This window comes from Anarrhichthys ocellatus, unplaced genomic scaffold (genome assembly GCF_004355925.1).
Source record: "Anarrhichthys ocellatus isolate YVR2014 unplaced genomic scaffold, GSC_Weel_1.0 scaffold29, whole genome shotgun sequence".
In the NCBI taxonomy this organism is placed as follows: domain Eukaryota; kingdom Metazoa; phylum Chordata; class Actinopteri; order Perciformes; family Anarhichadidae; genus Anarrhichthys; species Anarrhichthys ocellatus.
In genome coordinates, this window is record NW_022280059.1 from 450,655 (window position 1) to 463,355 (window position 12,701).

The following is a 12,701-nucleotide window of genomic DNA, read 5'->3' on the forward strand; positions in this document are numbered from 1 at the left end:
TGTGTGTGTGTGTGTGTGTGTGTGTGAGTGTGTGTGTGTGTGTGTGTAGGCATACAGGAAGGAGGAGAGATGTTTGGTCTGACATTTTTCCTCCACGGGAGGACTTGCTGTGTGGAGTGCAATCAAAATGCTTTTTGCTCCCCATCCAGAGGGACTGCGATCTGAGTGCAGACTCTGACCCACAGTCAGTCCTCACCGTGTCAGGACTAATCCATTACTCTGGCATGTACCCCAACAGACTGATCCTTCACCTTTAGTGAGGGCAGCTCGGTTCACACAAACATGGAAGCGTGGACTTAACAGTGTTAGTTTACTCACAATAGCGAAGCCTCTAAAGTCACTGAATTACAATTAACGTCATTTAAAAACTGATTCCAGTCATCAACATTCAGTCTGCAGCATAATGAGCAACACTTTTAATTCGGACGCAGGACTACAACACACTGATGCTTCAGCGATGGCACCCATTCAATGCCTTAAGGAAAACTCTCAAGTAAAAAATCTGGTATTCAAGCTTTCAGCTGTACAAAGCTGCACTTTATTTTAATGTGATGTAAAACGTGCTGTGTTTTTTCTGCAGTCGACAAACTGTTAAGTGTGCAATGAACAAAGGTAAAACTATGAGCTGTCTGAAGTTTCCACCGGACTGACTGATGTACTCCGTTTACATGGAGAGTCTGCACACTGTTGAACTAACTAACTTAAGGTCTATCGTCTAATGTTCCCCAGACTTTGTTTACACTCTGTGGGTCAGCAGACAGTCATTGAAGTCATAGTACCACAGCACAGGCAATAGGGAAACCCCTTTAGAAAACACGGCCCTGCAGGGGCATGCACGTGTCACTCAGTACTGACAGTATTGCATGGCAGAGTTGGAGCATACGGTAAAACACGTTCACAAGCTACTGAAAAATGGCCGCTAAGTAGACGGTAAAAACATAACAGCGCTGTGACATTTCCACATCGACATTTTAGTGTTTATTACTTTTTAACATAAAGCTGAGAAGTCGGTGCGTGAAATAAGATTTTTTTTTTTTTTTTAAATCAGTCGCAGCGAATGTAGCGAGCAGTGTGGTGCGCTAATATAGTAGTTAGCTGTTAGCTTAGCATCGAGAACCCACCATCCTTTTTCTACACGAGGACGCAGTCGACGTTCTAATTACCGTAATATTCCATATTGGTCACCTTAAATACATTAGTCTTTGTGCTGCAGTTACGTTACTATCATGTTCACCCATAAACGATAAGCGCTATATAATATCAGAAATATTTGATTTGTTTTACCCTGAACTAACTATACTTTGTGAAACTTTCTAAAGCAGATTTTGTATCTTTTACTTGCAGATACAGCCAATGCAGATTGTTTTTTTTACTTCTAAACAACGTTTGGAGAAGTATCAATATATAAGTATCAATATATACACCGTAACTGAGTTTATCGGATTAGATTTTGATACATTTTCCACAGGGAGGAAGTTTCCCTCCGAACTGCTCAAACAGTGTAATGTAACATAGCCCCATCTACTTTACCGTAGTGCGTTTGTGTCAATGTTACTCGTGTTATTTATTTAGATACGTATTTATTTACGAGAAGAGGATTTATCTATGAATAAGCTGGGCCGCAGGTTCTTAAGGCGAACAGCTCGGGAGTTCAGTTTCGAGGAGTGTGGTTTCGATGTGCAATACGGAAAACAAGTAGCCTACACGTGATGGTTAGCTTTTGAGACGAGAGGTCAGCTCACACGTTTTTTTGTGCTCCATTGTTTGTCGTATTCCTCCGCCGACGCTCATTTCGTCGTTCGGTTCTCTCGGAGGAGGATGGGGTTTTTTTGAGTGCAAGTAGCATGTTTACATGAGGAAACTGTGGGACGTTTGCCAGCGAGACTGTCAATCAGTCTCGGGTCGTCATTAGCTAAATAAGCTGAAGAAGAACTTTCTGTAGATACGAATGGTGGTCGGTGATGTTGTAACAGCAGCCTAACTGTAGTCTACTGACTGAACCACCTGGTGGGACCTATAGAGTACACACCTCACACACACACACACACACACAGAGCGAGCTGCGTGTAATTAATGAATGGGTGAAGAGTTATCAGCACCAACGTCTACATATCAGATTGTGTACCCGGCCTCGTCCCAGCAGGTGTGGCTCCACCCCCCGAGAACAGAACACTGTCCGGACTATGTTTTCCATTAACTTCTGTTACTGTCTGGCTTCGGCCCCTTGCTGTTCTGTAGCTAGATGTGACGCCTCCCCATCCAGCATCTCCTCCTCGCCCTCCCTTTAAGTGTGCGTCCGTGTTTGCCTCCCCCCTCCGTGTCCTTCTGCAAGATGCATGTTGAACCCTCCGTGTACGTGTGTTAGTAGCATGGTCTACTGTGATGGACGCCTTGTAGGCATTATTTTACCCTGTGGGGTTAATGCCCCACAGTTCCAATCCCAAACACCAGAGGCTCTCTGAGATTAAAAAGAGCAAGCGGCTCCATCCAGATATAGAAGAGACACGCAGAGACAGTGTCTGCTGCTCTTTAGTTACGTTACCTTCAGAAGCTGCGAAAAGGGAGCGGGTTCTGTTGGGTCATCTTTTTTTGTTTGTTGGTGTACAATATTTCTGTGTCTGTGTTAGTGTTACCCTCTTCTTCTTCTTCTTCTTCTTCTTCTTCTTCTTCTTCTCCTCTTTTTTCTTCTTCTCCTCCTTCTTACCATTCTTCTTCTTCGTCTCCCTTTTCTCCTAGTCCTTCTCTCTCCTCCTCCCATTCCCTCCTTCCCGGGTCTTGCTCTTCAATGTGTCCCTGTGAAGTTTTTTCCTGTGATGATGAAAATGTCTCTCTCTCTCCCTGCCTGAACCTTTGTAGGGAAATAACGACTGAGTTACTACAATATCATGTGATAGACATAAACATTTATTCAATACTGTAATAAATTATTAACTTGAAGATGAGATTTAAGTTTTTTTATGAAATGAAAAAAACATTAGACGAACTTGTTTTTGAGAACATGGCATGAGGTGTAATGTGTTACCGAAAGAAAATGAAGGTCTTGAATTAAATGAAATTGACCTTATTTGAATATAGTTTATTTATTTTCAAGGCATAATGTGTCTGAGTCATTATTTTTGCACTGAATGAGCAAACGGCAGTTAAACCCAACATGCACCGAAACACCTCAGAGGTTAACTATAACTCTAAAGTTCTGAGAAAAATAAACAATAAGAAAAGTAAATAGAGCATTGGACTTGGCATGAGCAGAACTCCAAGAAGAACAATCAGGGTATCCTACTTTTGACCTTTGACCTTTTCTACATGATATCTATGACACATGTTATGTGTCATAGATATCACCATGAAACCTCCCCAGTTGATTATTTACATTTAGACAATTCTTTTTAGCATGACACTTTTTCTGAAATTGTGTTTGAATATGCATATGAGGCATTATCATACAACATTGGATAAAGCCAGGTTCAAAATGATTGTTTCATTTTGTTGACACATTAGAATCAAAGGGTTTTACCGAGGGGTTTTTGGATATCTCCTTGTATCACTTCAAAAATCTGAAAATACTGTCAACAGCCATTACAAAAAACACATTTGACCATGTTTTTAGGAATAAAAGGTTCCATAAATCAGAATGTGAATGAAATAAACAAAGCCCTCTATAAGAACCTTCAGAATATATATTACTGGCTCAGAGTGAGAAAGACGTTATTCTAAGAAAACAGCCTTTATAGATACAATTCCATATATTGTGAAGACAGGTGAATATGATAAAAAAATATAGATATCACCATACAACTTCCACAGTTGATTAATGTCAGGGCAATTATTTTTCGTAATACAAGTTATGCAAATATCATATGCAAATGAGACATTATGTTATGCTAGCTTTTGGTGAACTCAGTAAAACTCTAGACGCAGAAGACCAAATAGTAAAACACTATTTGGTAAAACACCTAAATGTGTATTTAGGATGTTTTCATTCCACCAAAACCAAGTTTTTTCTCGTAGTGTACATTCAAACACAATCGCAGCTCTGGCTTCAGAGACACCGGCTTGCCCTTTCAAAATATAGTGACCAGACTGATACAATCAGATATGAATTAGAAGTAGTGATGAAAAGATAACTTTAATAACAGGTTTTCAGACTTAGAAACAACAACACATTCTTCATCTTGATGTATCGTATAGGTATTCATACTGATATTAATGCGTTTACTGCCCTCCAGTGGTAACTGATTACTTCAGATTTATATAGTTTGATAGCAAATGGCGCATTTATACAGATAATCAGCATGTCCTTCTTTATTATTGTGACTGGGGAATGTTGTTGGTGTTTCCGGTGGTGGAATGTAACTAAGTAGGCCTACGTTTACTCAAGTGCTGTACCAAATCCGAGGTACTTTGATCTGAGCGAAAGTATATATGTTAAACACACAGTGCGCAGATGCGGATGTGACGGAGTTAGTTCGGGGAGCTGTGTTCGCTTGTGTTTCGTTTCTAGTGTTAACCCGGCCAACCTGTGGGATAGGCATGTGGAATAGCCTTTAACGTCCACGAAAGTGGCAATTTGGCAAGATAATTCTGGAAAAAATATTGGTAAATTGGTTTAATACCACCTCGGGTTTCTGTTTCAGGCGGCTGAATTCCCCCCTGCGTGGAGCTGAGTCGGTAATCATCGGAGCAGCGGCAGAAGGTAACGTTAGCTAGCGCGTGCGGTCGCCATTGTTTTTGAGCAGGCGGAGAGCGAGGCCTTCGGCTAATTCTCCATGTTTAACCAATTAATTACATGTTAAGGTACATGCACACACCAAACAGATATATTGTGTATTTGAGTCGAATAGTTGTCTTTTAAAAAGTACGTCTATATATTAAATTAATATTTAGTGGTGGTTTGGTGAGCTAGAAATGGCCCCTCTTGACTGTGGGTAGATCAAGCTAACGCGACACAGACTAATCCGCGCATATCATTTAGTTCAAAACAGTGCGTCCTCCGCTGGTGTCAGACACCGTGTAGCGTTAATCATCATAGTAAGGTTTTATAGACTTGTTATTGGCCCCAATGAAAGGTGCCCGGTTAGAAAATAACTGCTCTGTATCTAGTTAACGGAGACTGTTAAATACAACGCGGTTATTGTTCCGCTATAACGCAAAGTCCGTCCTCTGTGTAGATGAGGTTGACACCACTGAACAGTACGTGGTCGGTCATGTTTTAAAAGAGATTGCAGGAGGCCGGTGGTTGGCGCGCGAACAGGCGCTCGTGTGACCAGCGTGACGCTATTGTACCTGCTGAGCTCACGTGACCAACCGAGATGTTTTCTAGCCCCTCGTCCAAGAAGTATTCAGATCCTTTACTTAAATAACGGTGCTAGTACCGCATTATGAAAATACTCCACTACAAGTTAAAATAAGTCCTCCATTCCAATCTTAACTAAAGTAAAAGTATTATCAGCTAAATGTACTCAAAATATAAAAAATAACATTATTGATTGTGCTTTAAAATGTTCCATTTCAGCGTTTTACTGTTGTATACAAAGTTTCTGGATTAATATGACTGCTGCATGAATGTGTATGCTGCATTTTAACTCATTTATATACTGTAATCTGCAGCAGCGCATCATATTCTACACGATACTCCGATGTTTGTAGCATTGCTGTCCTGTGAGAGCATTGCTGTCCTGTGAGAGCCACTGATCTGTAGAAAGGCATCCATCATGAGCTCAGAAGATCTCTCTGAGAAAGTGAAAAGGTCTGAAACCAGCACTTGCAGTAGTAATGTGTAAGAAGGGTGTTTGTGCGGATTGTAAATGGCTTTGGACAAAAAGGATCTGTATTTAAACAGCACAAATGTAATGTTTATTAGGCTGAAGGTGGGCAGAGGGTCACAATTATCTCCTGTAATATTTAATTAATTAATCAGATTATTTTCTCCATCACTAAATTGACCATTAAAATGGTAAGTTTTCCTGAGATCAATGTCAGATTTTCCCAATGCTCGTTTTTTCTGTATTAGTACCAGGGGATTTCAATTTTGCTTGAAAAATTACTAGAGAGTATATTTTGTAAATTATCTTATTGATTAATGGACTGATTTATGCACATTTTCCCAACAGGCAACGAGACCGAGAAATGTCGCACCATTCATCCTCCCGTAGTTCGTCTCGGGCCACCGACTGTAAAGTGTACGTCGGAGACTTGGGCAACGGTGCCGCCAAAGGGGAGCTGGAGCGAGCGTTCAGTTATTATGGCCCACTGAGGACCGTCTGGGTGGCCAGGAACCCACCCGGGTTCGCGTTTGTGGAGTTTGAGGATCCCAGAGATGCAGAAGATGCAGTGAAAGGCATGGATGGAAAGTAAGTTGATATCCTGTAACATTGTCTGGGAATATTTCAGTAGTCCTCTGTTTTGTTCTTCCCATCTACAAAAGTGTGTAGCCCTTGAAGGGGCAGTTTGCATGTTTTTAAGTGGGGTTGTATGAAGTACTTATCCATAGGACTACCTACAGTAGCTATTTCAGACATTTAAAAAAAATCATCAGTTGGAACTACCTCCCCAAACGCATCCGTGACGGCACTGACCTTTCCATATTCAAATCACAAATCAAAACCCACCTATTCAGAACTGCTTTTAGTGTGTGACCGATATTATGTGTTTTACAATTTTAGTGTACAGCTTTCTTTTATATGATGATTTTAATGTAAAGTGTCTTAGAAAAGCGCTCAATAAATAAAATGTATTATTGTTATTATTATTATTATTATTATTAAGTGTAATAGAATATTTTCACGGCTTTACCTGACGGGGAACTGAAGCCATTGTTTAAGAGCTCTTTAAAGCCACCATCCCTTTAGTAAAGGAGAAAAGGAACACAAATATTATAGGACTCTAGAGGACAACAGTGTAATATTGTTCAGGGTTTCTGTCCCTGCAGCCTCCCTCACTGACCTTTCCTCTCCTCAGGCTCCTCTGTGGTTCACGTGTTCGAGTGGAGTTGTCTACCGGCCTCTCCAGGAAGGGCCGCGGGCGCCCCAGCCGACGCCAGTTCGACCCCAGCGATCGGTGTTACCAGTGCGGGGACCGGGGCCACTATGCCTACGACTGCTACCGCTTTAGCAAGCGAGGAGGCCGTCGCAGCAGGTGAGGGGATACAGTCCGTTTTGCATGTGGTTGTGGCTGAAGCGATGCGTGTTGACACTAGTGCCACTCATCCTTCTTGTCCCATCAAAAGACAGCAGAGAATAAGAGATGTTTGTGTGTTTCCGTTCCAGGTCTCGCTCCCATTCCCGATCTCGCTCCAGGTCCCGCGGACGCCGTTATCACTCTCGTTCCCGCTCCCACAGCCGCAGCCGCAGCCGGTAAGTCAGCACCGAAACACAGACACTCGGTGGCTTTTTAGTTGACATTTGTGTCATGTTTATTCATGGGAGCCAGGTCAACAGATGAGACTTTTGTGTATACTTTTTTGTTCTTGTCTCAGGAGCCGTCGTCGATCTCCATCCTATTCCAGACGCAGGAGCAGGTAAGAATATAATTAGTTGATCTATAAGTAACTGTTATGGTACTACAGTGCTTTTGGTATCGTTGGAGATGCACTGTATGTGACAGGTGTAGCCACTCTTCATCCGCGTTGTTAATCCGGTTCTGCGGCAGAAGGGCAGAACCGATGATCAGTACATTCCCTCAATTAACTATGAGCCCGGTGTGCTTGTGGTTTTTGTCACCCCCACTCTGGTCGTTAGATGGCTCAAGTGTTGCCATCGTTTCCACCAGAGCTGTAATTAAATCCGCTGTGCTTCCCATCATGATAGGTCCGGCTCCCCGGCCCGCTCCAAGTCCAGGACTCCAGTGAGAAGGTAGGTCGTGTGCGCAGCAGGTTTTCACGCCGTAGCTGACAAGCAGCTTGTATCTGAAACGCATCATTGCTGTCGTCGCAGAGCTTCTGCACCGGAGACGCGACTGCAGAGTGAGACGTAGAAAGTACAACAGTTCTGCTTTGGGATGTTCTCTGTTGAAAAATTACATTTTTTGAAGTCAGGACTTAGGCCTAAAGTTATGATTCTCTGTGTTGATTGTTGAGTAAAACCACAATGCAAAGAAAATACAGAAGAACTCAGTCAAAATAAATCACACAAATCAAAAACACTGCATCTACAACGAACTACAAAGAATTTGGATTTATCGACCTGATTTGACAGGACAGTGACAACATGGGCAACCATATTAACAGCTGTGAAGAGGAATTTAGTTTCCAGAGCTCTAAAAGAAGATCTCATTCTACTGCACAATGTTGGATCAACCGATCGAGGACTGCACGTTGAGATTTGGGAGTTGTGCACGTCTGCGAGCTTGTGCAATCTACCCATAACACCCTTCGCTGCTTCGGTTTGCAAAGATGTTCATATGTATCTCTGCAGAAGCATATTTCCAGCTTCCTCATCCAACAGCGGAGCACGTAAATGTCTCCCTCCCCCTCTCTCCTCCAGTCGTTCCAGGTCTCGGTCTCGGTCCGCATCTGCGCCCAGAAGGCGCTCTGCCTCCCGTTCCCGATCACGATCCCCGGTGGCCAATCACAAGAGGAGCAGGTAAACCCCCATTCTAGATGTCTCTCGTTCACTGAAACAGGCCTGTTTTAATATATTTCCAGTGCTTAGTCCTGCCAGGTGTCAGTGTTTTACCAAGACATTTTAGACTCATGTAACACCTCAGCAGTAAGAAGCTCCAGTAAGGTCTAGATCCAACCACTCTAGATTTTGTAGATATCAAAGTTCAGACCACAACTATGTTCCCGTTCCAGGAGAGGGTCAGTTAAGTTCTTTACAGAAGTAGGTGCTCCATCCTAGACAGGGAGTGACTGTTTCAGTAGACCCTCCTTCCACCCGAGAGCGCCATGCTGCCACCAGACAACTGCCACTCGACGGCGAGATGGACGAGCGGCGAGACCACCTTCGCCACCACCGAGAGATCTGCGTCTTCTGCCTCTGCTGCTGGACAGCAGTGGAGTGGGGGAGGGGTAGAGGACAGTGACCTCTGTCCGGTGTAGGGAAGTAATGAGTAGAAGAAAGATTAGAGCCCTCTCTCTATCGTGTGCTCCCTTTTCCACCTCTTGACGGCTCTGCGCTGGTTAACGCGGTGCAGCTCTTTTCTCAGTCTGACTGGATCTTGAAAACGGGGCACGCGAGAGACACTCAGCTTATGAACTGTTGAGCCTGTTAGCAGCTAAAAACCAGTGAGATGCACCCATATCCTCTGTACCCTTTCCTTTAGATCTCACCCACCATAGGTGTAGCTTCAGTCTACAGGAAGTGAATTCAGGGCTGTCAGAGCAAGAGGGACAATTGTATTTATTGGTTTGACGAGTGTTAAATAAAGACTGTCTAAGTAGGGCTGGGCGATAATTCAATATGATCATTTATTTGTTACCGCTATGAAATTGAGATATCGCGATAATATCGTCTAAATTGATAATGAGCACATACTGACATCTGGTCAAACTATTTGCTTAATCTGAACAATCTGTATTTCTGCGAATGAGATTAAACAGTCGGTGTATAGCTGCAAACTGTTTTCTTCTTCATATTTTCACTTGAAACTTTTAGTTCTTAATGAAATGACTTTTTAATTCACATAAGAGTATACAAAGAAGGATTTACCAAATGTTTATTTCATATAGTCTACTTATTTATTACCAGAAAACATGCTATTTTGTGATGTATATCGTTATTGAGACACAGAATATTTTGGCCATATCGCCCAGCCCTAGGTCAGAGGTACTATTGTAAATGTTTTTACCTTTTTCTTAAATTTAAATGCCCTCTGCTGAATTTGGCTATTTCAAGTGAACTCTCCAGAGAGACATTAGCTGACAGACAAAAATAATAATAATAATACGACACCATTGGTGTGATCTTTTTAAGTTAAGCATCTTTGCAGCACAGTTTTGTTTATTTTTCATATTTTCTTTAAAGCGTGTGGTGGGAGCTGAGCACTGCACTGACACCACAGCTGACACCAGGCCCAGGGTCTGCCAGCTGGCGGTGTGTACGTCCTGCGGGAGGGTGACTAAGCGCTGACCTGAGATCAGCCTTCGCCTGCATCCGGTGTTAGACAGCGAGAAAGAGGTCGACCTACCGACCGAACCCTCCCACACAGTGAATGGGCGACCCCGTCTGTTCAACCGACGCACACGCTCAGACGAGATCCGTCCTCGCACACACACAGTAGATCTGCTAGAGTCACCCACCCAGCCAGCCTTCAGACGTACCAGAGGGCCGACCCACACAGATCAGAGCTCGACCACTACCGTTTAAAATCCATTACCTACCTACCAGAACCCCCTACCTACCAGAGTTCTTCGGCCTCTGTCTTAGCTTCTGAAAGTGAGAGAAAGAGAGCTGGCGAGAGAGATCAGTCTTCAAGAGCCTTCGCAGCGCAGTGTCTCTCCGAGTTGTAGTCATCCGTCCTACAGTCCTTTCATCCTTCGCTTCTCTGTACTTGTTGTTTCTGCTACTGTCTCCAAAGGTAACCAAAAATCAAACCCCCTGACAAGCTCATGTTCATAGTGAGAGAATGCACAGGGTTGATGTAGTTCTGGGATTATAACTGGTGATTACCGAGCTAAAGTTGAGCCTTTTTAACAAGCATGCTCAGAGTGTGTGTGTGTGTGTGTGTCTGCATGTGAGAGTGAATGAGTGAGTTATCTCTTTGTCAGATATGTTTTTATTCTTCTTGTGCCATACATGATGGCAGCATCATTACTGTTTTAGGCTTCTCTACCAGTACAGTGGAAACCGCTTATTTTGATCAGAAGGCTCGGGACCCAATCATTCCTGTGCAGTAGCTGCTTAGATCATTTACTTATAGTAACCAAGAAGTCCGCTGTCATTTGACATACTGTGTATTGGGACGTACTAAATCTTTTTCTGGCATACGAAGTAGTATGTTAGTATGGCTATTGGAACGCACAGCTGGTGTTCCTCTGGCTACGTTGCGTAGTCTAAACGCACAAATGGAAACGGTCGTGGCTGCTAGCGATGGAGACGGAAAACGAATGTGCACGTTAAAGCCTCACTGAACACTGTATTGTGAAAGTCAGTCAAATGAATCCGTCCGTTTGTGTAATACATATTCAGATGTCAGTTAGATGGTATTCTGCAAGAGAAATGAAGAAAAAATATATATAATAATAATAATAGTAATCACCCACTCGGTGATCCAAATTGACCCGGAGGGACCTGATCACTTTTAAGAGGTTTCCACTGTACTTATTTCAGTTCTCAAACTTGGTACAATAATAATGATGGCTTTCAAATAGGCAGTTAGTATAGAACAGTTTCTATTCAACTTTTTGTTTGTGTTTATAGACAGAAGGGTTAAGTTGTAAATCTCTCTTTAGAGCAGTAACTATGCTAACAGTCTGTTGTAGTTGTTAGTTATTGTAGTGTTTTGGGTTTTTTTGTTCTAGGGAGTTCAACTATGTATTTAGCTTTCTCACCTTAGACATTTATTTCTTCTTTGAAATGCAAAGATTAGTTGCCTAAAGATGGCTTTAAAAAGATCTGTGGTTCTTGACATGAACCTTTTTTTTTTTTTTTAAAAAGAGAGGCCAAAAGAGGTTTTCAGCACCCATCCAGTCAGGGCTCTTAGAAGGTGTACACTGTGTCAAGATGTTGAGTAATGTGGTGTTTGTGTGTCTGTGTGTGTGTGTTGATCTTCATTCCTCCCCTGCAGCGAGCTAACCTTGCTCCCTTTCTGTTTCAGTCGCTCCCGTTCAGCAAGTCAACACCGAAGCCCTGCGCCAGCAGACAACTGAGTGAAGAAGACTAGTTAGTTTAACAGACAGACCCTCAACCCCCCGCACCCTGTCTGCTTTTACAGCCCTACAGCAGCTTTTTTTTTTTTTTTTTTTTGTACCTGTCCGTCTAGTCCCAGTCTTTTTTAGTTTCCTTTCTTTCCCCAGGACTGTAGTCTTCGTGCAGCCTCAGATTGTTGAAGATTTAGTCAGTATAGCAGACAACAATCCGTTTCCATTTGATAGATTGTTTCCGGTGTTTCTGCTGCTGCATGTCTCATTTTTCTACTTTTGAAGTTGCGTAGCATGTGTAAGAAGAAACACCCGTGTTAGGGCAATGCCCAATGTTGCCGTTGACTTTGAGCAGCGATTAGAGAGGCTTGTACAGCACATTTTCAGTGGAAGATGGGGGCAGTCGATGCGCTTCTCGAGGGTGACGACGCTGCGTCGAAAAACTTTAATCCCTAAAATTTATAAATCTCAAAATATTTTTTTTCCCCATTGAGAATCAACAATACGATTCCATTTTTTTTGTTTCGCGCTCCAATTTGATTGAGTTCAAATGCTGTTATAAGTCGCTACTCGGCATAAGGAGGTAGTTGCTGGCCCGCATGCCTTTAAATAAAATGTCACATTCCTACTGTTTGTTGTTTCTGTGCTGCACTGCCCCTTTTATGAGCCTGTTCACCGTGTGCTGAATAGATTTCCCCCATGTGTTGGTCTCTGATTTGTTCCAGTGTCTTTTTAATTTTAAGATATTATACAGTGCTGAAGTTTGATTTCTGTACGGGCTGCTTTAACAGTTGTGTTGGCTGGCTGATATGGTAAGGCAGTGGCAGTTTTATTTTAGAATAAACCTCTTCAACATACCTCAGTCGTCTTCATTTCCTTAACTCTACTAAGTTTATTTTGTGTA

The 12,701-nt window shown here is 42.7% G+C and overlaps 1 protein-coding gene across 3 annotated transcripts; it reads left to right on the forward strand.

Annotated features, from left to right (window-relative positions):
• Positions 1-4,434: 4,434 nt before the first annotated feature.
• On the forward strand, positions 4,435-12,654 carry srsf7a (serine and arginine rich splicing factor 7a). 3 transcript variants are annotated; one of them, XM_031863589.1, is made up of 9 exons: positions 4,435-4,693; positions 5,608-5,746; positions 6,111-6,350; positions 6,958-7,134; positions 7,266-7,352; positions 7,475-7,516; positions 7,806-7,850; positions 8,481-8,579; positions 9,963-12,654. In XM_031863589.1, exons 2-9 carry the CDS (start codon positions 5,712-5,714, stop codon positions 10,054-10,056), a joined length of 819 nt encoding a protein of 272 aa, XP_031719449.1. In that variant the 5' UTR covers positions 4,435-4,693; positions 5,608-5,711; the 3' UTR covers positions 10,057-12,654. The 3 variants fall into 3 exon arrangements, with proteins under 3 accessions (XP_031719449.1, XP_031719451.1, XP_031719450.1); XM_031863591.1 differs by having other exon boundaries at positions 4,437-4,693; positions 10,365-12,654; XM_031863590.1 differs by having other exon boundaries at positions 4,439-4,693; positions 11,755-12,654.
• Positions 12,655-12,701: the final 47 nt, after the last annotated feature.